This window comes from Camelina sativa, chromosome 20 (assembly GCF_030686135.1).
Source record: "Camelina sativa cultivar CO46 ecotype springtype chromosome 20, ASM3068613v1".
NCBI classification, from domain to species: Eukaryota; Viridiplantae; Streptophyta; class Magnoliopsida; order Brassicales; family Brassicaceae; genus Camelina; species Camelina sativa.
In genome coordinates this window covers 8533436-8560133 of record NC_141899.1, presented here as the reverse complement: position 1 = coordinate 8560133, position 26698 = coordinate 8533436, and the positions used below count along the sequence as shown (strand labels likewise).

Below are 26698 nucleotides of genomic sequence, written 5' to 3'. Positions count from 1 at the left end.
CTGCATCTACACAAAACCACCAAAAATATATATATTAAAATATGTATATGTATAGCCGGTGATAGAGATGTGCAACAAGTTCATTTGCACTGGCACTATACTAAATATAAATGTATTTATATGCTCAGAAATAATTTTCACAAAATATTTATATGTAATTAAGGCCAATTTTTCTAAAACTGAACATAGAGTATAACAATTTTTGCAATTTTTACACCGATCATGTGTATATGCAAGTATGTGTATTGTATATTTGTATATATACTTACGTATAACATGTCTATATATTATTTAGAGTTTTGTATAGACTCCAAAAGTTATGATTAGTAGCATATCACAATCACAAATACAAAAAATTTAAATATTCCTGAGGCAATAACAATATGGTTGGACAACGAAACTGCTAATATGACAATTTGAAAAATCACCAAAGCTTTTGTGTTACCCATGATGATAATTATTATTTGTATAAATTTAACTGAATAAGATGATGCTATCTGTTAGAGAGATTCCACTTATATAATTAATCTTAGTCTTGGTAATTTCATATTTCCCAATCTGCTTAATTTTGCTATTAAATGTTTTTCCAAAAAGTTGTTGACATTTATTTTGTATTTTGAACATATCTTTTGACTGTATATTTTTTTTTTGTTGACTATATATTTTTACTATATTAAATGAAAATATTAATATCAATGAATGATAGGAATATGATAGATCTGACAAGTAAAAATTGTATATAAATTATTTTTGCTGGTAAACTAGTACTTTTTTGTTTAACAAGATATGACACTTGTAAGTTTGGTCAACAGTAACTTATGGCATAACTAAATTGAATCAATAGATTGACTTATTAAGTTCTTATTGTTACATTACACACACAAAATATTTGATTAAGAACACATTAATATAATTTGTTATGTTATATGATTCCATTTATTATAATCAACATGATAATGTTTGTACTTTGGCCTCATAAGTCCAATTAGATAGTGACCCACGCTCTACAGCCTGGGGAAATATTTACTTAAATTTAGATTTGTTTGTAACAAAATAATAGAAAATTTATTTATTCTATATATTGTATAAAATTATATATTTATTTTACTTAATTTCATACTCTGATTTCGACCCGTAGTCGGTACTATATTTTGGTTTGGGTGCAATATCAAATTCGTTAATTATAAATTCGGTAAAGTCTAAAAAAACCAACAAAACATGTATTGAAATGAAAAGTAAATGCACATTTTTGGTCGATGGTGGCTTTGACAGCGATTCACTTCTGAACATGGCCATAATGTAATTTACTTACTTGTGTAAACTCAAAACAGAACAAGTAGGAAAATAGAGCATTTAAAACTCTTCGACAAACTAAACGGCAACCCCTCTTTTCCTCTGAGAGTGTTTTCCTTATCAAAGCTTATGACTGATTAAAACCCAACTCTTGCAATTTCCAGTTTGCTTTTAGATGAACTAAACCGATTACAATTTGTTGAATTGAATCATGTTTTAACTTTTAGCTAAAATCAAATAAAAGAAGAGACTTGGAGAATTACTTCAGGTGGATCAAACTGCACATGAGAATTTTCTCATTAGCCATCAAAGTTAGAAGCTCTCCAGTTCCAAAGACTCTCTCCTCTGGTTTAATTAACATCAAAGTTGGTGATGCAAAGAGATCTTACCACATATGCATATTTTGGATAAAACTCGTAAACGTTATTGCGCGTGAGAAGCAAAAAAAAAGTAGTGAGATTCAATGCTGATCGCATTCATGTTTTGGGAGCTAATCTCGCTTATGTGGCGGTGAGGTCGGCAGATCCGAAATGGAGAGGCGTGAGGCTATGCTCTGGTCTTGGAGGATGTGACCAGGCTGAGTTCTTCTTGTGGAACATTTCTTTTTATTTCATTTTATTTATTGTAAATTAACACAATAATCATAAGTCCGATGCTAGAATTGTATAAATACAAAGTTTGAATTGCTTAGCATTAGGGGACTAATAGCAACAACAACTATCTACGATACCCGTCTTTACACAATCTCCGTTGTGGTATCCCTTTTTAGTACAGGCTGCGAAACATTCTCGTGACCCAAATATTAATCTTGACCCATACCCATGTCCTTTAATACACACAGCGATGCAATCATCCAATGAAACTTTGTTGATCTCTGCATCTACACAAAACCACCCAAAAATATTTATTAAAATATGTATATGCATGGACCGGTGATAGACATGTGCAACAAGTACATTTGCACTGGGACTATACTAAATTTACATATATTTTAAGGCTCATAAATAATTTTCAAAAAAAATCTATGTAATTAAGGCCCATTTTGCAAAACTTGAACAGAGAATATAACATTTTTTTGCGTTTTTTACACCGGCCCTACTATATGCAAGTATGTGTATTGTATATTTGTATATATATTTACGTATAACATGTCCATACATTATTTAGAGTTTTGTATAGACTCCAAAAGTTATGATTATTAGAATATCACAATCACAAACACAAAAGATTTAAATATACCTGAGGCAATGACAATATGGTTGGACAACGAAATTGCTAATATGACAATTTGAAAAATCACCAAAGCTTTTGTGATACCCATGATGATAATATTTTTTTGTATAAATTTAACTGAATAAGATTATGCTAATCTTTTAGAGAGATTCCACTTAAATAATTAATTTTACTCTTGGGATCTCATATTTCCCAATCTGTTCAATTTTGCTATTAAATGTTTTTCCATTTATGCTAATAAAATTGTTTTGAGTCAAAAAGTTGTTGACATTTGTTTTGTATTTTGAACATATATTTTGACTATATTAAATGAAAAAATTAATATTAATGATACGAATATGATATATCTGACAAGTAAAAAAATTATACAAATTATTTTTGTCAATTAATATGCTGCAGATAAACTAGTGTTTGTTTTTAGCAAGATATGACACTTGTAAGTGGGAGTTATTGGTTTGAGATTTGAATAGAGTTTTAAAGACTTTAAATGTTATGTAGAATATGTTGTTATTAGACCAATATTTTGTTAAAATCTGTTAAAGTTTAGTGTTATTAGTTTGTGATTTCTAAAAAATCATTTAAAATCTTTAAAAACTTTGGTTATTGAATTCAGACTTTTATAAAGCCATTAAAAGTTTTGTGTTATTCAATTAAAACAAAAAAACCTAGGATTATTAATGAATTCAATTATTATGTTATTGGTTCATGATTTTTATACACTTTCTTTACAAAATAAAGTCATGAAAAATATCACAAAAATATAGAGATTGTTCGGAGCATTTTACAAGATTTTAGAAAACAATCAACAAAACTATAAAATACTCTCTAACAATCCTAAAAAATCTTTATAATTTCTTTAATAGATCATTAAAAATCTTTCACTTATTCATTTTTGGTGATCTTGTTGAAGTCTTCAAATTTTTTTTGATAATATCTCATAGCCTTAATTAATAATATCTCATAGCAGTGGTACAATTTACTAATAAGGTATATTTAAATTCAAAATTCTTTCAGATAAAGCGGTAATACTGATCATTGAGTAAGTGAGTTTTATTTCACTTTTTCGATAAATTTTTAAATTGAATTTGTTTGTAGATCAATTGGAATAGTAATAGAAAATACTAATAGTATTTATTATTTAAATTTGAGCAGTAAAATAATATCTTTTAAATTTGTTAGATGGAAAAATTAACCACTATAACTCAAATATTTTGTACTTATTTTTAACTAATTTCTTTATGTAGTTTTGAATTTAATTAATAGTATTTAAGTAAACATATAAATCGTCACAAGAATTACTAAATGGTAGTATATAAATTCAGATTCTTTATGTAAATGGATATACCTCCAATACAAATGTTGAGTACAGGTCTATTTTTTTGAAAAAGTTAAAGAAAAATCGTGGTTTCGTTGAAAAAAGCTGAAGCGTACTTAATATGAGTGGTTAAATAGTACCATTAAAAATCTGTTAGACGAGAAAATTATAACCATGAAATATGCGCGCCATAATTCAAATCTTCCATAACTATTTATAAATAAATTGCCTTTATATGTTTTTTCTTCATACCTAAAAATAAACACTTTCATTATTTTGTTTAATGAATTTTATATCCATAAATTTATTAAACTTTCATCTGAGAAAACTTGACCAAAAAAAATAAGGGTATCAATCCGAAAGTAATAAAAGAACGAGGGGGCAAATCGGTGGAAAAAAAAAAGCCCGGTACTCTTTATAAAAAAGTTGGGCCGTCAATGTCGAACTCGAAACTCGTTTAATCAAACTCGTTCTGATCTTTTTTTTTGTTTGTTATATATCATCAAACTTAACGATCCAATCAAAAATCCATTCATCATCTGGTTTACACATCATCATCTTCTTCTTCCTCTCGCCCCACCTCTGAAAGCGAAACCCTATTTTTCATTTTTTTCATAAAATCCGAAGAAAAAAAAAAACCCTAAATACTGTCAGCGCTACTTCCCCAAACCCAAAATCCGACGTATTAGCCTTTTTATTTTTTCTGAAGTCTCTTCTCTGGTTCGGCTGTGATGGGTGCGAGCCGGAAATTACAAGGCGAGATAGATCGGGTGCTTAAGAAGGTTCAAGAAGGTGTCGATGTTTTCGACAGCATCTGGAACAAGGTAACGTTTCCTCTCTTTTCCTCAATTTTATTGATTGTTTAAATCGATAATGCAGGAAGATGTATAGAATTGAACTTTTTAGATTCGCGTGTTTTAGGAACTGTGTTAGTACCATTTCAGCGTGTTAATATAGAATTGAATTTGATGATATCACTGTGTGTAGTAGATTAGGGATTGCGATTGTTGCTTTATGCATTGGGCCCTTGATCGAATTGAGTTTTGCTGAGATCACTGTGTGTAGATTTGGGATGCGATTTTTGTTTTATGCATTGGTCGAATTTGATTTGTTTTGTTGTTATTTAATAAACAATTTGTTTGTTTGTTTTGTGAGGTAAAATTTTCCCAGTGGAACTCAATATCGAGCTCCGTTTGTTTTTTATGCAGTGGAATGTGAGCAGAATGTTTGTTTTCGAAGCAGAAAAGTTTTTTACTGGACAGAGGAAAAAAAACACGGACTTTTTTGGTGTTTCAGGTATATGATACAGACAATGTCAACCAAAAGGAAAAGTTTGAAGCGGACTTGAAGAAGGAAATCAAGAAGTTGCAGCGCTACAGAGACCAGATCAAGACTTGGATTCAGTCTAGTGAGATCAAAGATAAAAAAGTCAGTCTTCTTCTCCATCTTCTACGCCTTACATGGCTCGCTTTTGTTCTCTTAAATTGCATCTGCGATTCGTTAGCTGTGGCTTTGTTTAGTTATCTCTATTGTCTAAATTCATTGTGGTGATTTCAATATTATCATGTTATAACCAAACCGAACATCTTTAGTAAAGGTTCTTTGCACCGGTGGTTTCATATAGGCTGTATGAATCTTAATATCCATTCGTTTTATTAGACTGAAACTAAGGAGAATGTCTGTCATTTGACTTTTAGGTCAGTGCGTCATATGAGCAATCCCTGGTTGACGCTCGGAAGCTTATTGAGAAAGAGATGGAGAGGTTTAAAATTTGTGAGAAAGAGACTAAGACAAAAGCCTTCTCTAAGGAAGGACTGGGTCAGCAACCTAAAACTGTAAGAATTTTTCTGCACTTTTTCGCTGCATTATTTACATTTTCCCATAAGTAATTATATAAAATTGAAGTGTTCGAACTCCAAATAATTGCTAGGGAAGATCTGTTTAGTCTTTGCTTCTACTGTTCATGTGAATCTGATTAAGGAAATTTGTCATGCATTGTTCAGACTGCCAATTATATAGCAAAATACTTGCGGTCAACTTTTTACATAAGCAGTATAGTGGAAGCTGTTTTTTGCTCATGTTTATGTGAGATGTTGGACAAGGAAGTATCAATGAAAATTTTTCTAGATATAAACAATATTTTCTTCTAACACAGCATTAGGTTTCTAGCAAAACATTCTGGTTTTGTGAAATCTTTTGGGAGTTCCTGGGTGGTTATATATATTAGTGAAAACTCTTTCTGGCATTCAGGCTACTGATTTTGTGAGCTTCATGTTTTATAGGATCCAAAAGAAAAAGCAAAGTCAGAGACAAGGGATTGGTTGAACAATGTGGTAAGTTGTTTTGGCGTGTTCCTGCCTTCTTTATTGAATCTTGAACCCTAGTAATGTTAATGGTGTTTTTGAAATATGGTTGATACTTGATATGCCAGGGACTCTAGGTAGTTTGGTCCTTGTGGATCATCTTCAATCAGTGCTGTAGCTGATCATTACTTATTTTCTTGCTTTTGATAGGTGAGTGAACTTGAGTCGCAGATTGATAGCTTTGAAGCTGAGTTGGAAGGACTATCTGTCAAAAAAGGAAAGACAAGACCACCCAGATTGGTAAGATCTGAAAAATATGCATTGGTATGCAAATGCTCTAATTTCTGTTCTCGTGGTGAATCATGTCATTTGGCTTGTTTTCCTCTTTCAGACTCATCTTGAGACATCTATTACAAGGCACAAGGATCACATAATAAAGTTGGAACTGATCTTGAGGCTTCTGGACAATGATGAATTAAGTCCAGAACAAGTAAATGACGTCAAAGATTTTCTGGACGATTATGTGGAACGAAATCAGGTCTGTTATATCTATAACCTGGAATATTTGCATGTATGCTGATATTATCTTTGATTGTGTTTAACTTTCCTTTATCTAGGATGATTTTGACGAATTCAGTGATGTCGATGAGCTCTATAGCACATTGCCACTAGATGAGGTGGAGGGTCTTGAAGATCTAGTTACTGCTGGCCCCCTTGTAAAGGTGATTTTTTTTGCAATATCTCTATTTGCATAATTTCACCTCTCTATGGAAATAGGAAATGCTGTATCTGTCTGGCGAAAAGAGTGCAGAAATTCAGGAATCTATTTGGTGTTCATGACATTTTCTCTGTAACTACCAGTCATCTAGCGATAGATTAAGAACTAACATGACTTACATGTTTCAGGGTACTCCTTTGAGCATGAAGAGTTCTTTGGCAGCAACAGCATCTCAAGTTCGGGTAAGTATTCGTATATCACTTTGCTTGAATTATTGTTATTATTTTTTTTTTATAATAAGTTTCTCTATTATTGCGTTGTTTCAGAGCATAAGTTTGCCAACTCATCATCAGAGTACTTCTCAAGATAAAACAGAGGATACGTCTTTACCAGATAGCAACGCTGAGACGGTTCCGAGAACCCCTCCCCCAAAGAATGGCGCAGGCCTTCACTCAGCACCATCAACACCTGCTGGGGGACGTCCAAGTTTGAACGTGCCTCCTAGTAATGTTCCAAATGCATCAGTTCCCTTGTCAACTTCTATTCCTGCTCAAATTTCCACAGAAAGCATGGGAAGTTTGTCTCCTGTGGCTGCCAAGGAAGAAGACGCAGCAACCTTGCTTTCTCGTAAACCACCCTCATCTGTTGCTGATGCTACATTAAGGGGCATTGGGAGAGTTAGTATCCCCAACCAGCCCCAACCAAGCCAGCCTCCGTCTCCAATTCCAGCTAATGGGTCTCGCATTAGTGCAACTTCAGCTGCTGAGGTTGCAAAGAGAAATATAATGGGAGTTGAGAGCAACATCCAACCTCTAACTTCTCCACTGAGCAAAATGGTATTGCCACCAACTGTGAAGGTTAATGAGGGAACTGTCTCTGATAGTAACCCTGGTGATGTTGCGGCTAGTATTGGTAGAGCTTTTTCACCATCTATTGTATCTGGTTCGCAGTGGAGGCCTGGTAGTCCCTTTCAGAATCAGAATGAAACGGTGCGTGTATTTAAGTTGGTACTTGGTTTCTCTCGTATTCTGGAATATATATGAGAAACAACTTCTGATTCTTTTAATGTGGGACCCGTTAATGTGGAACTCTGTGTAGAATTGGGTTTACATTCTAACATAATCCTAAGATGTATGCCTAGGGCTATACATCCCTTGTGCTTGGTTAAGGTTTACTGTTATGTTGTTTGTTAGTTTCTACTGTCTTCTTTTTCTCTATTAAGTACGCAAATGTTTTTGGCTTTTAGGTCCGTGGGAGAACTGAAATAGCACCCGATCAAAGAGAGAAATTTTTACAGAGGTTACAGCAAGTACAGCAAGGCCATGGTAACCTCTTAGGCATGCCTTCTCTATCTGGAGGAAACGAGAAGCAGTTTTCTTCACAACAGCAAAATCCTCTCTTACAGCAGGTAGCATATTTTGTTTGTATGTTGTGTGTACTTACCAGGGCTTGAGCACGTTCATTTTGAATTGTATGGAATAATCACATGCTTAATAGTACTCAAAACATTTCCATCATGATAAGAAATTATCTTCTCTAATCTGTTTGTCAGAGCTCTGCCATCTCTCCTCATGGAAGCTTGGGAATCGGAGTTCAGGCACCAGGTTTTAATGTCATGAACTCTGCCTCCTTACAGCAGCAGTCAAATGTAATGACTCAACAATTGGGTCACCAGTCTTCTGTTGCAGGTAAATTCACCGTCTGAATTATGGTATGACTGTGTATAGACACTATTTCAGGTTTTAGAAGCTAACATTTATAGTAACATAAGATTTATATTATTGATAGTCATTCTATTGTGAAGTTAAACCACTTTGTGAACGAGTTCTACACATAGTGGCAGTTACTTTTAAATCTTATAGTTGTTAGATTCGAGTTTTGATAATACAGATGAAAAATATTCGCAATATAAGGGACCTGTTCTTGATGTTTGTACAGATGTAGACCATCCAAGAAATGATGATCAACCGCAGCAAAACTTACCTGATGATGCAACTTCCATAACAGCATCAAAAACAATTCCAAATGAGGATGATTCTAAAGTCCTATTTGATACCCCGGTATGCATGAATATATCTGTGCTCACCTTTACTAGTCGTTAGTATCTCTTTGACATATATGATATATATGCTTTCCATCAGATAGTTTGGTAACAAAAAATTGAGTAAAATTATTCTGTCTTTGTTGGTGTTGGTGAGTGTTTTGATGTGTCATTCCTTCACTTAAACTTCACATATGCACTCAATTGTCAATGTGGTCTATGGAATACACATAATAATAGCTGTATTCTAGTTAACCAAGCAAATAATTAAGTATGGCCTCTTATCCTACCTACTTTGTTTTTTTTTTCTCTGTTTTATCTTCAGTCGGGAATGCCCAGCTACATGTTGGATCCAGTACAGGTATCTAGCGGTCCCGATTTCTCTCCTGGACAACCCATACAACCGGGTCAATCTTCAAGTAGCCTTGGGGTCATTGGTCGGAGGAGTAACTCTGAATTAGGAGCCATTGGTGACCCTTCAGCTTTAGGGCCAATGCATGATCAAATGCACAATCTCCATATGCTTGAAGCTGCTTTCCATAAACGTCCTCAACCCGCAGATTCAGAACGTCCTAGACCCTATACTCCGGTACACCATTTCTTCTGAATTCTGCTTATTAATATCCGCTTAAATTTCATATTCCCTATGATTTTGAACAGAGGAACCCAGCAATCACACCTTCAACATTTCCCCAAACACAAGCACCAATAATAAACAACCCTGTGCTCTGGGAACGTTTAGGCAGCGACGCTTATGGGACGGATACTTTGTTCTTTGCGTTTTACTATCAGCAGGTACCAAAATCTCAACGCTCTGTTCCATGCTCTTATCATGTATCTTCTTTTCCTCACAGCACAGCCTTAACGGCTTTTTTCTTTTCCCTGGGTTTGTTTAGAACTCATATCAGCAATATCTAGCTGCAAAAGAGCTGAAGAAACAGTCGTGGAGATACCACAGAAAGTTCAACACTTGGTTTCAGAGACATAAAGAGCCGAAGATTGCAACCGATGAGTATGAGCAAGGAGCTTATGTTTATTTCGATTTCCAAACCCCCAAAGATGAGAATCAAGAGGGAGGATGGTATGATCTGATTCATGTTTTCTGATCATCTATTGTTTTTGTTGTTGTCATCAGAGATGATAATCGTGTAATGCTTTCTCTCTTATGTCTGTGTAGGTGTCAGAGGATCAAAAACGAGTTCACGTTTGAATACAGTTATCTTGAAGATGAACTCGCCGTATAGAATAGAGAATATGTATGTTATATACTCTTGAGCGAAGTGCTGTTTCCTGCCTCACTATTTGTAGTCTTCTTTGCAATAAATTACTACAGTAATTACTTTTAGTTTCAAAGTTTGAATTCTTCGTTGATGGCTCTCAACTAAAACCAGAGTCTCTTCGCAGATTCCTAAAAGCCGAATATTTCAACGAAAATTAGTAAAAATAATCGTTAATCTAGCATTTTTTCCCCTCAGTCTGTAAATTACAAAAATTGTTGGCCTTAAAAGTTAATTACTTCCTACATTTATAATAATTATTGACTTCGTTCTGTTTTCAAAAAAAAATACTTTTTTGACATAAGGAATTTTAAATAAAATTTCTGGTGTAATCCTTACTCTCTCCCTTTATACTATAAAAAAAATAATGAAATTTTTAGTTGTATTCAAAATATTTATTTTATTTTATTTGATTTCTTAAAACCGAATTTAGAGTTCACACACCCCATCTTGCAATAAAATTTCTTTGTCTATTATATGATAATAAAATTAGATTTTAATTCTATGAACTCAATCCTAATGAGTAACATAATTTTCATATAAAAAAGGGTGCATTGTATCAAATTTATATCTTACTTAATATTTTTTTAAAAACTAAAAATTAATAAAACATAACTCTCAAAGAAAAAACTGAAAACTAATTTTATCTCATATTTAAAAAAGTAACAATATCTCAAAAATATTAGTTTCATACGTAATAGTTTTACTACTTGTCCAACTAATTTTAAATAAAACTATATTAACATTATCATTAATTAATCAGAAATTCAAAAATGTTATTATGAGAAAAATTATTTGTTTATGTAAAGGTTAGTATCTACAATCCTTTTTTCTTTTAGGATTAATAACTGACAGTATTACTTATTTCATTATGGTATTATATTAATATATTGTATAATTCTTAATTCTTTTTCTTATAGAATTAATAATTTAAAATTAGAATTAGTATTATTTTTATATACATATATGAACTATCTTTTATATTTATTAAATTGTTTAAAGTTTTAATTTTTTATAATTTACAAATATGTTAAAACAAAGTTTCTTGTATATAACACATAACAAAATCTTTAATTGTTAAAATTAAAATTAGAATTAGTATTATTTTTTATATACATATATGAACTATCTTTTATATTTATTAAATTGTTTAAATTTTTAATTTTTTATAATTTACAAATATGTTAAAACAAAGTTTCTTGTATATAACACATCACAAAATCTTTAATTGTTAAAATTGACATGTGTCGCGATCACTTGAGTTATTAACTTTGAAAACCAATGTTTATATAATAACATAATATTAAATATGCTATCAAATCATTCACCGATTGAAAAACTTTAAAAAATTACATTAATTTCTTATTTTGTTTCTTATATTATGTTAATCACTAATTTTAACACATTAAACATTTTTATACTTTAATCACTTTTCTGTATAAATTTCTTTTTACTATATGATTACAATAAATAATAAATGCAAATATAAATTGCAAATATTTTCTTTATTAATTGCACATATTTTCCTATTGAAATTATTAACTTAATAGATAAATTTCCTATAGATTACTTTTGGTTTTATATGATTTTCAAAAATATTAATTGTAATCCTAGTTTTAGGATTTTTAATTTTCCTATAATTATTAAATAAAATTTATTTTCACACATATCAAAATATTATCGATATACTTGACACATGTCACGATTATATGAATTACTAACTTTGAAAATAAGGTTTATATAATAAGATGATTATTTTAAAGTTGTACATACAAATTAAAATATCATTTAATTTTTTTTTATTTTCAAACAAAAATCATTTAATATCTACTTACTCATAATTCAACCAATGAGAAAACAATATGCATAATATAAATTGTTAAAACTAATATTCCTTCCATTTTAATTTAGTTGTCGTTATAGGACTTAAAATTTTGTTTCGTAATAGTTGTCATTTAGATGTTTGATGCAGATGTTTAGTGAATATTTCAATTTTATCCCTATTATTTTAAAGTTTTGACCAATGAAAAAATTATAAAATATATTAATAAGACGCAAAACAAAAAATTTAATAATTTTTTTAATATGTGTGAGAAAACCTTTAACGCTAAGTAAAAAAAAACCGGCAAGAGGAAATACCTAATTAATTTTGCATAGAATTGTGAAAAATCATCTATTTTAGAACAAAAAATAAGTTTTAAAAAATATCTAAGAAAGAACATAGGGAATATAATTTTAGGTGTTTACTTAGAAAAATAAGCTTAAAACTGTATTAGTGAATTTAATAACAGAATTTTTTTCGTTTTTGTAAAACAATATTTATAATGAGACAAAATTATTTTTTGATACCACTAGTACAGACTTTCAAAGAGATATGTTCAAGTTTTTTTGGACGTTTCAAACAGATTCTAATTTGAGTCATCACTAAATGTTACTTGTGTGTGATACACAACTTTTTTTTTTCAGTTTATAGCAATGAACTATTTTGAATCAGGTAAATATATAAATCATAATATTTAATTTAAAATATATTGAATTATCTGGTAAAGACAAGTGTCACTCAGATATTTCACGAACTTTTCAAACGAGAAACTCTTTCTCTTATTTTTTTTGACTATTTTTAATGTCTTTGTTAATGAGTCTCTTTATGAGAGATTTACTAATGAACATGCTTTTATATATTCAGTTTAACGGCGTGAAAGTACCTTGATTGAGTATGTATTAATTTGAAGAATGAGATAAACAAGACAAAATAAACAGGATAATGGTAATTATGGAATAAAATGAAGGGAAAAAAACTAGATTGACCCAAATTAGGAGGTTAATTACTAAAGTAACTTATAAAATGTAAGGGTTAGATAAGTTATTTTTTTGCCTAAAATACCCTTGTTTACTTTGTTAGGAAAAAAAATAAAGTCAAATTTACCCTCCCAGAATTTTTTTAAAAAAATCAAAATATTTTCAAAAGTCTGCCGGAGTAGTTGTGACAGATTAATTTGTGTATGACAGAATTGTTTTTGCACAACCGGTTTAACTTTTGTATGACATATTTTTTATGAGACTTATTTTGGATGACCGATTTTTTAATTACAGTTATGACAGATTTATAATTGATGACAGATTTATTTTTTATGACAGAATTATTTATAAAGACACCACAGACTTTCACAATATATGACAGATTTGATATAATATTTGGCAGATTTATTTTCCACAGTTATTTCAGATTTATTTTCTTGTTTAAAAATCTATCGTAACATGACAGATTTTTTCACAGATAAATAATTACTTGGTTAACCTCTAGTGATAACAGATTTGTTTTAAGTTACGACAGATTTTTAAATTTAAACAAAAATCTGTCGTTTGATAACAGATTTATAACATTTTAAAAATATTGCTAAAATGACCTATGTGAATATCATATGTTATGGCAGATTTGTTTAAGTTATGACAGTTTTCTTGTTTGCTTCCAAAAATCTGGTGTTTGATAACAGATTTATTAGCTGTAAAATGTAAATATATTGACAACAGATTTATTTTAAGTTATATTTTTTCAGTCATATTTTTATTAATTATATTTTTTATAAATCATATTATGAATAATATTTTTAAACTCATATATTTAAAGCATATTTTATACATTTTTATTTTCATAAATCATATTAAAAAATTAACATCATACTTTTAAATCCTATTTTTATATATTTATATTATATTTTCATAAAATTATTTTTATATTTTTATATACATTATTTTTAGTTATAATTTCATGCATTATATTTTTTATAAAACTTATTTAAACTATATCATCTTAAACTTCATATTTTTAAATCATATCTTTATACATAATATTTTTATAAACAAAATTTTGAATATTTTTTATAAATTATATTTTAAATCATATTTTATTTTTATAAATTATATTAAAAATACAAAACATCATATTTTTAAACATTTTTATTTTTCATTAATCATATTTTTAAATCAAAATACCAAATACTATTATATTTTTTGGTTTTTCGTTTTTTTCCAAAAAAAAATAAAAAAACAAAATTCTGGGTTTTTAGTCTTTTTATCTAAAATTTGTGTCATTCTAGTTATTGGATAGGATAGAGTGTTAGTCTAGCAATTAATTACCAAATTTGTGTCAAACTGGTATATTTTCACTAAAATGAATATGAACAAAATTTACAGAAAACAAATATATAACATGATCATTTAGATGGTATTTTTTTGGGTCAAGTCATTAAGACGTTTAAGGCCACATAGTAAATCATAACTATTTTAAATAAAATGCAACTATAGATGTAAAACTGCCTTAATCTCCTTTATTCCAATATCTGATCTGTAAGGTCAGTTTCTCAAATTTATAAATGTAGTTTTCATATGTAAGTTCATCTAAATTCCATGATACTGCATCATTTGAACAAAATTTGCATTATCATAAGAAATAGTTATATATTGTCTTTTACAGACAAATACATGTTTACTCATAAAGATGAACAAATCATTTTTACAATTAATATAGAATTAATATTATAATAATATAAAACAATTATTATTTTTTGTTGGTTTTTCCTCAACTGCTAATTTTGGTATTATTATATTGTGTTGGTTTTTGCTTTTTGATTGTGGGGTTCGGACGCTGCTGTTTTGCTGGTTTGGTTTTTTTTGTTTGGTTCTGACGCTGCTGTTCACCCTTCTCCTCACGAATTCTTTTTATGATAAAGGGAATTTGGCCAAGACTTTTCTAAATAATTTGATTGAAGACTAATCAAAGAAGATATATAATAATTTGAGTATGACGACATGTATTAACCAAAACCTTTTTGTCAAGTTTGGATTCATATTAAGAATATTCTGAGAAAAGGAAAGTAAATTCAGAAGTGTGCATGTACCTTAAGATTATGCAACGTCAATTTAATAAAATCGAAAAATAAAACGAGTTATGTTGTGACCATATGAGTATGGGGCTTGTTTAGCGGATCGGTGAAATTTAGCCATTATCAAGCACGTGGAGTGTGTCGCTATTGGAATTTTTACCTTAAAAACGGCGCGTTTCGCTGTTTCGCGTGCCAATCCCTTAGACTCCAAGCAATACACTTTGCGTTTCGCTGAAAAATTAAAATAACACTTCTCTCAAAAGACCGACCAAAGAAATATATACATTAGATTAAGGAACATCATATCATATGACCTCCACAGATCCACATTTATTACAATCATTATTCTATACTCTATTGATCTTCGCCAAAAACAGAGTAAACCCAAAATGAGTAACCGACGGAAACAGAGAACCACCGCCATCATCTCCCTCTACATCACCATCTCCACCGTATATTTAAACTCCCGCGACGTATTCGCCTTGGGAGTAAACTGGGGTACGATGGCAACTCACCAGCTCCCTCCAAAGACGGTGGTACAGATGTTAAAAGACAACAACGTTAAAAAAGTTAAGCTTTTCGATGCCGACACAAACACCATGGTAGCTCTTGCTGGCTCCGGCATCGAAGTTATGGTTGCGATCCCTAACGATCAGCTCAAAGCCATGGGAAGCTATAACAGAGCTAAAGATTGGGTTCGAAGAAACATCACTCGTTTCAACGACGACGTTAAAATCAAGTAAACAACTTTGACCTCAAATCAAAAGATTCATTAGTTTTTGGATACTAAAAACTTAGTTTCTTTGCAGATACGTCGCCGTTGGGAATGAACCCTTTTTAACAGCTTACAATGGATCATTCATAAACCTAACGTATCCAGCACTCTTCCACATCCAAAAAGCATTAAACGAAGCCGGAGTTGGAGATTTCATCAAAGCCACTGTACCTTTAAACGCTGACGTCTACAACTCTCCACCGGAGAATCCAGTTCCTTCCGCAGGAAGTTTCCGTCAAGACATCTATGAAGAGATGAAACTCATAGTCAACTTTTTAGCTCATAACAAAGCTCCTTTCACTGTCAACATTTACCCTTTCCTAAGTCTTTACCTCAGCAGCGACTTCCCTTTCGACTACGCCTTCTTCAACGGTCAAAACACCGTTAGTGATAATGGCGTTATCTACACAAACGTCTTTGATGCTAATTTCGATACCCTCTTGGCTTCGCTTAGAGCTTTAGGTCATGGAGACATGACGGTTATAGTCGGAGAAGTTGGTTGGCCAACGGATGGTGACAAGAACGCTAATATCCCAAACGCGGAACGGTTCTACTCAGGTCTGCTTCCGAAGCTAGCAGGCAACAAAGGAACACCTATGCGTCCCGGTTACATCGAAGTTTATCTTTTCGGGTTCATCGATGAAGATGCAAAGAGTATAGCTCCTGGTAACTTTGAACGTCACTGGGGGATATTCAAATACGATGGTCAACCGAAGTTTCCGGCGGATTTGTCAGGGGAAGGTCAAAAGAAGATGTTGAATGGAGCTCAAAGTGTTCAGTATTTGCAAAACCAATGGTGTATGTTAAACCCTAATGCCCACACTTTTAGTAACAGTACTAACCAGCTTGGGGATAATGTAAACTACGCGTGTACTTTCTCTGACTGCACCGCTTTGGGGTATGGTACATCTTGTGGTAATCTTGATGAGGTCGGCAACGCTTCCTATGCGTTCAATATGTATTTTCAGGTACATGATCAGAAGGCAGAGGCGTGTGACTTTGAGGGACTTGCCATAATCACTACCCACAATATTTCTCGAGAACAATGTAATTTCCCTATTCAAATCGGTGATCCAACATCAGGACATAGTGATCATAATAACCATAGGTTTGGTTCTATTATTGGGGTCGGTCTGGTGAGTATGTTGTTGGCACTATGAGCTTTCCGGTTTTGCTTATTGGTTAGTTTTGGCATTGTTTATACATTTTTTTGTATATTGCTGATTCTTGAGTCACCATCAAATAAAAAAAGATTGAATTAGATCACTAGCAACTGAAGAAACAGAACACAGTTTCGATACTTTTAGTTTCAGAATCATAAACATTGTTTCATTTGAGGAAAGCACCATTAGCAACAATAACTTGTCCATTGATCCACTCACCACCATCACTAGCTAAGAAACCAACAACAGAAGCAATGTCTTTAGTCTCACCAAGCCTACCAAAAGGACTATTATCAATGATGTACCTCACCGTCTCCTCGCTCTTCCCATCAAAGAACATCTCAGTCGCAACAGGCCCTGGAGAAACACAGTTTGCAGTGATTCCTGAACCTTTAAGTTCCGTAGCAAGAATCTTCACCATTGTCTCCACAGCTGCTTTTGATGCTGTGTAAGCTCCTTGCCCTGGGATCAGAGCCTCGGTTAATGAAGACGTTACCAGTATAATCCTCCCACCACCTCCACGTTTTAGCCTTTTTGCAGCTTCTTTACAGCACAAGAATGATCCTCTAGTGTTCACCCTGAACAGTGAACAAACAGAAACAGTTTCAAGAATCACTCAATTTTTGATTCTTGATTCTTAAGCAAGATCATTTATAATAATGTTTCTTGATTACTTGAAGATGCGATCGAAAACTTCAACTGGAGTGTTGGCGATGGTAGGGTAATTTGGATCGAGGATTCCAGCTGAGTTAACTAGGATTTGAACCGGCGAGTTAAAGGCTTTCTCCGCTGCGTCGAAGAGAGACTCGACCTGGCTCGGCTCTGATATATCGGTGCGGAACACGACGGCTATTGGTTCCGAACTGGCGCCGGCGGATGAGTTGATTTCGGCGGCGACCTGATCGGCCTCAGTGGATCTGGTGGTGTAGTTGATGACTATCTTGGCGCCGAGTTCAGCGAGGTGTATGGCTACGGCTCGGCCAATACCACGAGATGAACCGGTGACTATCGCGACTCGGTCGGCGAGAGAGGGAACTGACGAAGCTGCAGCCATGATGAGGAACCAAATTGGTCAAACACAAAATTTGACTCAGCTCTTTCGTTGACTGTGTGTGAGTGTACTCTGTTTGACTGTGGAACATTGCACGGTGTCGTTTCAGGTTTTGTCTAAAAAACAACTTTAAACTTGTCAATGTTGTTGTCATCACAACTTTTCAATTTCAATTTTAATGTTGCAACTTGCAAGGAACCACTCCACAGGCAGAGGAAAGACAAGTAGGGTGTGTTTGTTGCTACCAAATTTTTCTATGAAAGATTAAGAAAAAATAAGTTATAGAAGAAGAGAGTGAGTTTGGGTAAGAGCTGTTTGTTATAAGAGCTTAGTCTTCGTCCATGCCTGCACCAGCAGCTGCAACCGCTTCTCCCCTTGGCCCACCAGCTAGTTTGGCCATTATAATCTGCCATTTACAAACATTACAGTTAGTCACATATTGTATACATTCAACAATGTAAGCATCGGGTTTGTCTTGTTGAGACCAACCAAATGGTACAGAAGATTAAAGCCAATGGATAATCAGTTTGGCATGTGCAAAAAAATGGAATATTAATTTACTGTTCTTTGATCTTAAATGACGTTATAGAAGAGACATGTTAGCTTCTTAAGAGCACACAGACTTGGCTTCTTAATCAAAGGAATGTAGTACAACAGAGAGATTTCATTGCAGAGTGACAAAAAGAGAACTTACTTGGTGGAATAAAGATCCCATACTTTTGTATCTGAGACGTCTTTACAAACACCTTCCTCTGAATCGACGCCGAATTTTGGGTTTCCGGATCCATGTCCAGTGTACAGAGAAGCTGTGATCTCCATTGCATTGAGGCCGGTATTATCTGCGCGTGTTTTAGGCACAAATTCAAAGCTTTCTGTAAGTTAGGAGATGTCATATTTGTCTAGCCTGACAATCAGAGACAAGTTTGTAGAGAAAGACAGTAAAGTAAAACCCAAAATTAGCCAAACCATAAGGCATAAGCAGTATAAGAAGCAGACCCTTAATAGATTCTTTACTTAGGAGTTAAAAAATCCTGAAATTACCTTTCAAAAAGAGAAGTAAGAGAGAATCAAAGGAACTTCTTATTGCAATGATATGAACTAGAAGTAAAGAAGAACACAAGATGAGTATAGAGTATTCTTCTACAACAGAACTACATATATTGTCTACAGCAGTGTTATTTGAATCAAACTGAAACATCTTCCTCTTCAACAGAGGAACCATATAATGATGAATCGTGTTTTCTGAAGACCTTCACATTGAGCCCATAGCTCCACACTAATCACTTTCCTCATATTTTAAACCCGGGGTTCAAGTAAGGGTAACTTCCCGCAAAACCTTTGCTACATCCTCCGGGAAAACTGGGTTTATGTAACACCCTGTCCCAATCTCAAACCCACCAACCCCAGAAAGCTGAGGTACAATCTGTAAGAACCAATGCGTGTAAGGTAATTGTGATTCTGTGACCTTGATAGGGGAAGTGTGGATCATATAATTATACGGCGGATCGTTAAGTTGCTTAGCTATCTTCTGCAGCATGAGTTTCAGAAGTCCTCCAAGGTCAACAGCCTGTAAATAAGTAAGGTAATGATTATCCAAGAACTTGCATATATCTAACCAGTTCATAAATAGAACTAAGTAGAGGAGTAAAAAGGTAACCTTAACGTCATCAAGATGATGGAAGTGGGAAGAATGATCCTTGGGAACAATCCAAACCTCAAAAGGATACGTAGCAGCAAAAGGAGCAACGGAAACAAAATGAGACGACTCATCAATCACAAAGTGTTTTGATTTAGCTTCACAGAGACAACATTTCCCAGTCTCGTTGAAATATTCCTTAGTACCATCAAGGCGTGAAGAAACTGTTGGAGGAACAACTGGTAAAGCCATAATCTGACTGTGGGAGTGACTCATTGATGCTCCAGCTGACGCACCATGGTTCTTGAATACCTTTTTTACAAATGTAAGCAACCCAAAAGACACTTAGCACAAAAGCATTGATAATACATTGATGGAATCGATCTATGGAAACTAGTTTCTTTACCTGAATGTAATTGATGGGATCATGTTGAGTGATCTGTTGGATCCTCTTCTTATACGAGATCAAGACATCGCCGATACAAACCGGATCTAAATCGGAGAGCTCGATCGAGTGAACAGGAGATTCGATTACCACGTCATGGAATCCAAATCCGGGTATAGTCCGAGTCGTAGCCGTCTCGGGAAGCGTCGATTGGGTCTCGAGATTCCTGCTTAGAGCCGGGTACAGGTTCTCGATGACCCGGAGTTTCCAATTCGGGTCATGATCCGGCACACGAAATATCTCCGGAGCACACTCTTGCTCACGGCCGATGCAAAAGGGGCACGAGGTAGGTTTGGGGTTAGGGTTGTTGGGAGATTTGGATTTGAAATCGGTCGGTCTCTTGGCTCTGGCGGGAGAGAATATTACCCAGCGGTTAGTCACCGGATCTTTCCTGAGCTCAGGAGACTGAGTCTCGACCGATTCGCCGCCGCGATTTGGGGTGTGACTCGGTGACGTCATTTTTCTCTTTCTGTTGTGTGATCTGTAGCGTCGACACTTGTGCGATTTCGTTACCGTTGGCGTTGGACGGAAATTTAGGAATGGGTGATCCCGGTTTAATTAAACCGGAACCAATGGTTTTAAGGACGAATTCAAACCTAATAATGGTTTCGAAGATATTCCAAATCGGATTTATCGGTGCAATCCAAAGCGAACGCCGAACCGAACTCGTATATTCGGTTAAGGCGTGTTTGGCAGAAAATGACACATATAATCGGTAAATTCAAAAATTGAAAATTAAATCAAAAACTATCAGATTGAAAATTAAAAATTTAATCGGTAATACAAAACAGTTGAAACAACTATAATTCAAAAACTATCATATAAGTCGAAAACAAAAATATCTAGTCAGTAATACAAACGAAACAAATATCAATTCATAATTATCATATTTTTAGTTACTATGGCATACAAATCTAATCCATCATACAAAACGGTCGAAACAAATATGGATCCAAAACTATCAGATTTTTTTAATTACTATCACATAGAAAACTAATCCATAATACAAAACGGTCAAAATAAATAATCAAACCAAAACTATCAGATTTTTTTAGTTATTATCGCATAAGTCCAAAAACAAAATATTTGAGCCCTAAAACAAAACGGTCAAAGAAAATATCGATCAAATGTATCAAAATAGTTAACAACGATAAAACATAATAATAATATGGTAGTATATACCTATGTATATATTTTTCCCTAATCAGTAATCAAAACGTTTATCATCTTTTAGTTCTTTACTGCTGCGGTAAGAGCGGTTACCGACCAAACCCTAGATAAATAAAATAAAACTATGATACCTAAACTGCCAAGATTATTTTTACATACACACTAATCGTCAATTTGTAACTTTTGCACAAGACATAAAGGATGTGGTTTATTACACTTAAGGACCCTAACACGTGCGCTTTACTGGATACACAACATACAAACTACACATACGTACGAAACATTTTTTTAAATTCATACGCACTTGTAAAAAATTAATACTAGTATATATTAATAAATTTAAAAAATCATGCGAGGAAACCGAAGTAAGCAGCAATATTAAGACCATTAAACATTCGAGAAAGACCAAGAAGTACACAAAAGCTTTTTTAGTGTTTCTCAAATTTATAAACTTTATTCAAAAAAAATTTTAAATCAATGAACGGTAAAATAAATAAATATCTTTACCAAATATTTGCCAGAATTTTTCATTTTTTTTTTTTTCTTTTTTGTTTCTAAAGTTGATCAATCCATCCAAGAAAACTAAAAAAAAATTGGACCCAAAAAAAAAAAAATAAAAAAATTCTTGAGAAAGCCGTCGGTTTTCTCATTCTCTGAAATTTCCGAAAAGGAGATCTGAAAGTTTCAATTTTTTTTTTTCTTTTTTCTGGATCGGTTTTCTCGTCTTCCATAGTCCGATCATCCTTCCTTCTGAAAGGTTAATCCTAAATCCTTCAATCTGGTATGATTTTCTATTTGGTGGTTCCGGGTTGTTGTGTGTTTTTTTTTTATGTTTTGTCTGGAAAGATCTTGTCTTTCTTTAGGATGATGATCGAGTTTATTCAAAACTGTCGCTTGGTTTACACTGATTCTTTTGAATCTATGTTTGTATGTTTCTGTGAAGATGAGAATCATCACCTGCTGTTTTTGTATTTTGATGTATTCGCCATCCTGTAACAGTAATGATGATTTTGATACTCTTGAGCCAAAGTTGATGACTTTATTGTGTTTGTGATTTTGATTGTTTTCTCTGTTTGATTGGAAACTGCTTCTGTGTAAGGATGGCAATTGATTTGTTTGATGGGAAGACAATGCTCCGAGTTGCAAAGCCACTGTTTCTTTTAATCTATTTAGATTTGTGTCCTCTCATTTTGATTTCAATTAAATACTTACATTCTCTGCTACCTCTGTTTGTGTTGCAGGTTAGCTAAAGAAGGTATACCGAAAGAACAATCTTTTCTTACTCTTTGTATGGAGTAAGAATGCCAGAGTTAAGAAGTGGAGCACGTAGATTGAGACAACCTAGCCCTCAGGTGATTGATCAGGCCGAAAACATTGAACTCCCTCCTCAGCCTGTAACAAGGAGAAGAGGTGGTGGTAGAGGAAGGGGAAACGCTGCTGCAAAAGCCCCTGCACCTCCTAGACCAACTGGTGCTGCCGGTAGGGGTAGAGGCATCAGGTTAATAGATTTAGAGGCTGAACCTATTGAGGTTCGTCCAGCAGTAGGTGAACCTGCTTTTAATCAAGTTGAAGGGGTAGCTGATAAGGATATCGCTATGGAAGGTGGTAGCGCAGAGAAGGTAGTTGGTGTTGAAGAAGATTCCAGCACAGCTCCAGTCCCTGAAAGGGTATAACTTTATGCTGATCTTATGACATTTAAGTACTAGGCTTTTTGTTTGAGAGGGTATTGATTTTGATTTCATATGTTTGTGTAGGTACAAGTTGGAAATTCTCCTGTTTATAAGACTGAGAGGAAACTCGGTAAAGGAGGCTTTGGGCAAGTATTTGTTGGTAGAAGGGTGAGTGGTGGAAGTGATAGGATTGGGGCAGATGCAATTGAGGTATGTTGTAGTGAAGCTTACTGAAGTGAAGATTCATGATGATTATAGACAAAGGAAGTCATATCGTAACAAAAATTCTTGTGTAATTCTTTTTCAGGTGGCTTTGAAATTTGAGCACCGCAATAGCAAAGGCTGCAACTTTGGCCCACCTTACGAGTGGCAAGTGTACAAGTAAGACTTGAATGCATTTTATCTGAATTTTTCTGCCAAGTTTCTCTGATGAAATTTATGTCATCTCATTTGTTTCTTTTTTTCCTCTTGTTGTAAAGTACGCTTAATGGTTGCTATGGAGTTCCTGCGGTACATCACAAGGGTCGTCAAGGAGATTTTTACATTCTTGTATGTAATATAGTATGAGCTTTATTAAATTTACTTTGAGATTGATTGAGTTATTATGTATTGAGTAACGTTTTAATAAATATTTCAGGTCATGGACATGCTTGGTCCGAGTCTGTGGGATGTTTGGAATTCTTCGGGGCAATCGTAAGCAATCTTCTTTTTTCACCACACTTTGATCTGTTTGCAAGATTTTTCGTATGATTCATTTTCATAACATGTTGCAGGATGTCTCCGAACATGGTAGCCTGCATTGCTGTTGAGTCCATATCTATTCTTGAGAAACTTCATATGAAAGGGTAAGTTAAAATATATTTTTGGTAACTTCTTGACTAATAGTTTCATTCATTTCGTGGAGGTAATTACAATTTACTGTCACAATTTTCTTTTATTGACCTGATTGTCATGCTATGTTCAATCCCCCTGTCAAATTAGGTTTGTCCATGGAGATGTGAAGCCCGAAAACTTTTTACTCGGTCAGCCGGGGACAGCAGATGAGAAAAAACTCTACCTTATTGATCTTGGTCTTGGTGAGTTTGTTATTATATGTTTACACAAACTTTAAACATTAGTACTAGTTTCTCCTCTTCTGTGTCTACAACGTTTATGGGATATTTATATTGGTTCTCTTATTTGATATTTGCATTATTGCTCACATAATCTTCTTTTGTTTCAGCATCTAGATGGAAAGATACGCACTCCGGCCAGCATGTAGAATATGATCAAAGACCTGATGTGTTCAGGTATGTTCATTACTGTATGTTTCTGTTATTCTTTCTATATAAATGTTTCATATTTTCTTACATGGTTATTATGTTTCACATGCAGGGGAACAATAAGGTATGCAAGTGTTCATGCACATCTAGGCCGTACTGGAAGTCGGAGAGATGATCTAGAGTCATTGGCTTATACTTTAATTTTCCTCTTGAAGGGAAGACTGCCATGGCAAGGATATCAGGTCTGTTTATGTTTCACTACTTGCCCTTACAACTATATCTGATTCGTTTTCTTCATTATGTCTGTCAATTTTTATGTAATATCGTTTACTGTCTTTTGCAGGGTGACAATAAGAGCTTTCTTGTTTGCAAGAAAAAGATGTCAACTTCTCCTGAACTAATGTGCTGTTTTTCTCCACCACCGTTTAAGTTGTTCCTCGAGGCAGTTACTAATATGAAGTTTGACGAAGAGCCCAACTATGCAAAGCTTATAACCATTTTTGATTCTCTTATTGAACCATGTGCTCTATCTAGACCAATTAGAATTGATGGGGCTCTTAAGGTTGCTGGCTATTTCCCCCCTTCTTATGCTTCATTATTCAACTATTATAAATATTTCTGAAAAGGCTGATTTTGCTTCTTTTGGTACATAGGTTGGACAAAAACGAGGAAGATTACTTCTTAATTTGGAAGAGGATGAACAGCCAAAGAAGAAAATCAGAATTGGCAGTCCTGCTTGTCAGTGGATCTCCGTCTATAATGCTCGTCGTCCAATGAAACAGAGGTAAAATTTGCATAGACACTTGAAAATTTTCAAAAACCTTTGTTCATCAAATTTCTCACTAATGTCATTTTCTTCGTGTAGATATCACTACAACGTTGCAGACACAAGGCTGCACCAACATGTTCAGAAAGGTAACGAGGATGGCCTTTTAATTAGCTGTGTAGCATCAGCAGCTAATCTCTGGGCCCTCATAATGGATGCTGGGACTGGATTCACCTCTCAAGTTTATGAATTGTCAACGGTCTTCCTTCACAAGGTAATAATAATTGCTGGAAGCAATTAGGAATCAATCAATTTTGCAGTAACTCACCATTTGTGTTTTTATTTTTGCAGGACTGGATTATGGAACAGTGGGAAAAAAACTACTATATCAGTTCCATAGCTGGTTCAGATAACGGGAGCTCATTAGTTATCATGTCAAAAGGTTGGTTTTAATGGTAGTTATGTCACAGTTAACTATAACAGTGTCATACTTATAAGATGAAGGGTTCTTTACTTATTTCTACTCGTTTCAAATTGGTAGGTACTTCTTATACTCAGCAATCTTACAAAGTCAGCGACTCATTTCCTTTCAAGTGGATAAATAAGAAATGGAAAGAAGATTTTCATGTAACCTCCATGACAACTGCTGGGAACCGTTGGGGTGTGGTAATGTCGAGGAACTCGGGCTACTCTGATCAGGTATGTTTCCATCTCTTAACCTTAAAAGCATTTTTTACATTTTCCCTATACAACATGGTGACATCTCCCTTAATAATAATCTTGTTTGGTTATTGCGTGAAAAGGTCGTGGAGCTCGACTTTTTGTACCCAAGTGATGGGATACATAGGAGGTGGGAAAGTGGGTATAGGATAACATCAATGGCAGCAACTGCAGATCAAGCAGCTTTTATATTAAGTGTACCAAAACGTAAAATGATGGATGAAACTCAAGAGACTCTTCGCACCACCGCCTTTCCAAGCACTCACGTTAAGGTGTGTTTCTTTAGTTTTGAACAAAAAGTTGGATTTATATGGTTTGTTTCCGTATAACTGAAATTAGAACTTACACGGTGTTGGTTGTGAATTTCAGGAGAAATGGGCGAAAAATCTGTACATTGCATCAATATGCTTTGGGAGGACAGTGTGCTGAGAGAGAGATACTTAGCATCAGTCATATGGTCTGTTGCAAAGAGGGGGAAAAAGAGACTTTTGGAACATAAAGATCATAGTACACAATCAAAAAAAGGTGAAACCAGACGCAACCTGTTTGTTGAATGTAATGAAATGGATGCGTCTACGTATGTATGTAGAAGTAATGAAAAAAGATAGAAACGAAGGTAACGGAGAAAATTGAATTAGTAATAGAAAGTTTTGAAGGCTTTTTTTAAGCCTTCAAGTGTGCTTTTTTCTCTTTTCTTTTGGTTATCCTTTGCGACTTTGCGTTGTTTCATGCGTCTAATAAGTGAAATGTGTGAGAGAAAGCCAAACCAAACTTAAACCAACACAACCATAAATAAATGGGAAAATAATTTCTAATTAATTATATATATGTCACTCAAATCCCTTTTAATCCTTGTTCTCGACATCCACACCTGTTGATACGCAATCAATGCTTGATGGTTTTGTTCCCAGAGTTACGGAGGACATGAATCAAGCTCTCTTGGGTTCAGTCTCAAAAGAGGAAGTGAAGAATGCAAT

The 26698-nt window shown here is 33.8% G+C and overlaps 5 protein-coding genes and 1 long non-coding RNA gene across 7 annotated transcripts; 3 read left to right on the top strand and 3 right to left on the bottom strand.

The window, feature by feature from the left end:
* Nucleotides 1–1891: 1891 nt before the first annotated feature.
* Nucleotides 1892–2737, bottom strand: LOC147918616 (uncharacterized). Its single transcript, XR_015593947.1, has 2 exons — nucleotides 2533–2737; nucleotides 1892–2173 (listed from the first exon to the last, which is right to left on the bottom strand). It is a non-coding gene; the product is annotated as an uncharacterized LOC147918616 (long non-coding RNA).
* A 551-nt stretch (nucleotides 2738–3288) lies between these two features.
* Nucleotides 3289–10361, top strand: LOC104772343 (uncharacterized). Of its 2 annotated transcripts, XM_087506200.1 has the most exons (16): nucleotides 3289–4665; nucleotides 5138–5269; nucleotides 5539–5676; nucleotides 6124–6174; nucleotides 6355–6444; nucleotides 6536–6682; nucleotides 6762–6866; nucleotides 7051–7104; nucleotides 7189–7851; nucleotides 8109–8270; nucleotides 8415–8550; nucleotides 8801–8922; nucleotides 9229–9492; nucleotides 9564–9698; nucleotides 9800–9984; nucleotides 10081–10361. In XM_087506200.1, the coding sequence occupies exons 1-16, from the start codon at nucleotides 4573–4575 to the stop codon at nucleotides 10145–10147; spliced, it is 2544 nt and encodes an 847-aa protein (XP_087362326.1). In that variant the 5' UTR covers nucleotides 3289–4572; the 3' UTR covers nucleotides 10148–10361. The 2 variants fall into 2 exon arrangements, with proteins under 2 accessions (XP_087362326.1, XP_087362325.1); XM_087506199.1 differs by having other exon boundaries at nucleotides 4290–4665; nucleotides 7051–7851.
* Nucleotides 10362–15397: 5036 nt separating this feature from the next.
* Nucleotides 15398–17099, top strand: LOC104772342 (glucan endo-1,3-beta-glucosidase 8). Its single transcript, XM_087506201.1, has 2 exons — nucleotides 15398–15802; nucleotides 15873–17099. The coding sequence occupies exons 1-2, from the start codon at nucleotides 15453–15455 to the stop codon at nucleotides 16996–16998; spliced, it is 1476 nt and encodes a 491-aa protein (XP_087362327.1). The 5' UTR covers nucleotides 15398–15452; the 3' UTR covers nucleotides 16999–17099.
* LOC104770151 (NADPH-dependent aldehyde reductase-like protein, chloroplastic) lies at nucleotides 17082–18169 on the bottom strand. The gene is made up of 2 exons (XM_010494522.3): nucleotides 17676–18169; nucleotides 17082–17579 (listed from the first exon to the last, which is right to left on the bottom strand). The coding sequence occupies exons 1-2, from the start codon at nucleotides 18053–18055 to the stop codon at nucleotides 17168–17170; spliced, it is 792 nt and encodes a 263-aa protein (XP_010492824.1). The 5' UTR covers nucleotides 18056–18169; the 3' UTR covers nucleotides 17082–17167.
* Nucleotides 18170–19109: 940 nt separating this feature from the next.
* On the bottom strand, nucleotides 19110–20805 carry LOC104770150 (ADP-glucose phosphorylase). The gene is made up of 3 exons (XM_010494521.3): nucleotides 20095–20805; nucleotides 19710–20000; nucleotides 19110–19619 (listed from the first exon to the last, which is right to left on the bottom strand). Exons 1-3 carry the CDS (start codon nucleotides 20590–20592, stop codon nucleotides 19362–19364), a joined length of 1047 nt encoding a protein of 348 aa, XP_010492823.1. The 5' UTR covers nucleotides 20593–20805; the 3' UTR covers nucleotides 19110–19361.
* Nucleotides 20806–21601: 796 nt separating this feature from the next.
* On the top strand, nucleotides 21602–26411 carry LOC104770147 (casein kinase 1-like protein HD16). The gene is made up of 17 exons (XM_010494518.3): nucleotides 21602–22060; nucleotides 22545–22970; nucleotides 23058–23183; nucleotides 23281–23354; nucleotides 23453–23522; nucleotides 23611–23666; nucleotides 23747–23818; nucleotides 23955–24049; nucleotides 24196–24262; nucleotides 24348–24477; nucleotides 24579–24797; nucleotides 24889–25019; nucleotides 25101–25275; nucleotides 25353–25443; nucleotides 25543–25700; nucleotides 25805–25993; nucleotides 26091–26411. The coding sequence occupies exons 2-17, from the start codon at nucleotides 22605–22607 to the stop codon at nucleotides 26148–26150; spliced, it is 2079 nt and encodes a 692-aa protein (XP_010492820.1). The 5' UTR covers nucleotides 21602–22060; nucleotides 22545–22604; the 3' UTR covers nucleotides 26151–26411.
* The last annotated feature ends 287 nt before the right edge of the window (nucleotides 26412–26698 follow it).

Excerpts from the sequence above, each read along its gene's own strand:
- LOC104772343 (XM_087506199.1), top strand. The coding sequence starts at position 4,573 with ATGGGTGCGAGCCGGAAATTACAAGGCGAGATAGATCGGGTGCTTAAG. Across the intron at positions 6,445-6,535 it reads AGACAAGACCACCCAGATTG|ACTCATCTTGAGACATCTAT; the intron begins GTAAGATCTGAA and ends TTCCTCTTTCAG. Across the intron at positions 8,923-9,228 it reads AAGTCCTATTTGATACCCCG|TCGGGAATGCCCAGCTACAT; the intron begins GTATGCATGAAT and ends TTTTATCTTCAG.
- LOC104772342 (XM_087506201.1), top strand. The coding sequence starts at position 15,453 with ATGAGTAACCGACGGAAACAGAGAACCACCGCCATCATCTCCCTCTAC. Across the intron at positions 15,803-15,872 it reads AACGACGACGTTAAAATCAA|ATACGTCGCCGTTGGGAATG; the intron begins GTAAACAACTTT and ends GTTTCTTTGCAG.
- LOC104770147 (XM_010494518.3), top strand. The coding sequence starts at position 22,605 with ATGCCAGAGTTAAGAAGTGGAGCACGTAGATTGAGACAACCTAGCCCT. Across the intron at positions 24,050-24,195 it reads CCTTATTGATCTTGGTCTTG|CATCTAGATGGAAAGATACG; the intron begins GTGAGTTTGTTA and ends CTTTTGTTTCAG. Across the intron at positions 24,263-24,347 it reads CAAAGACCTGATGTGTTCAG|GGGAACAATAAGGTATGCAA; the intron begins GTATGTTCATTA and ends TTTCACATGCAG.
- LOC104770151 (XM_010494522.3), bottom strand. The coding sequence starts at position 18,055 with ATGGCTGCAGCTTCGTCAGTTCCCTCTCTCGCCGACCGAGTCGCGATA. Across the intron at positions 17,580-17,675 it reads GTTTTCGATCGCATCTTCAA|GGTGAACACTAGAGGATCAT; the intron begins GTAATCAAGAAA and ends TTCACTGTTCAG.
- LOC104770150 (XM_010494521.3), bottom strand. The coding sequence starts at position 20,592 with ATGACGTCACCGAGTCACACCCCAAATCGCGGCGGCGAATCGGTCGAG. Across the intron at positions 20,001-20,094 it reads ATCCCATCAATTACATTCAG|GTATTCAAGAACCATGGTGC; the intron begins GTAAAGAAACTA and ends TTTGTAAAAAAG. Across the intron at positions 19,620-19,709 it reads ATCATCTTGATGACGTTAAG|GCTGTTGACCTTGGAGGACT; the intron begins GTTACCTTTTTA and ends ACTTATTTACAG.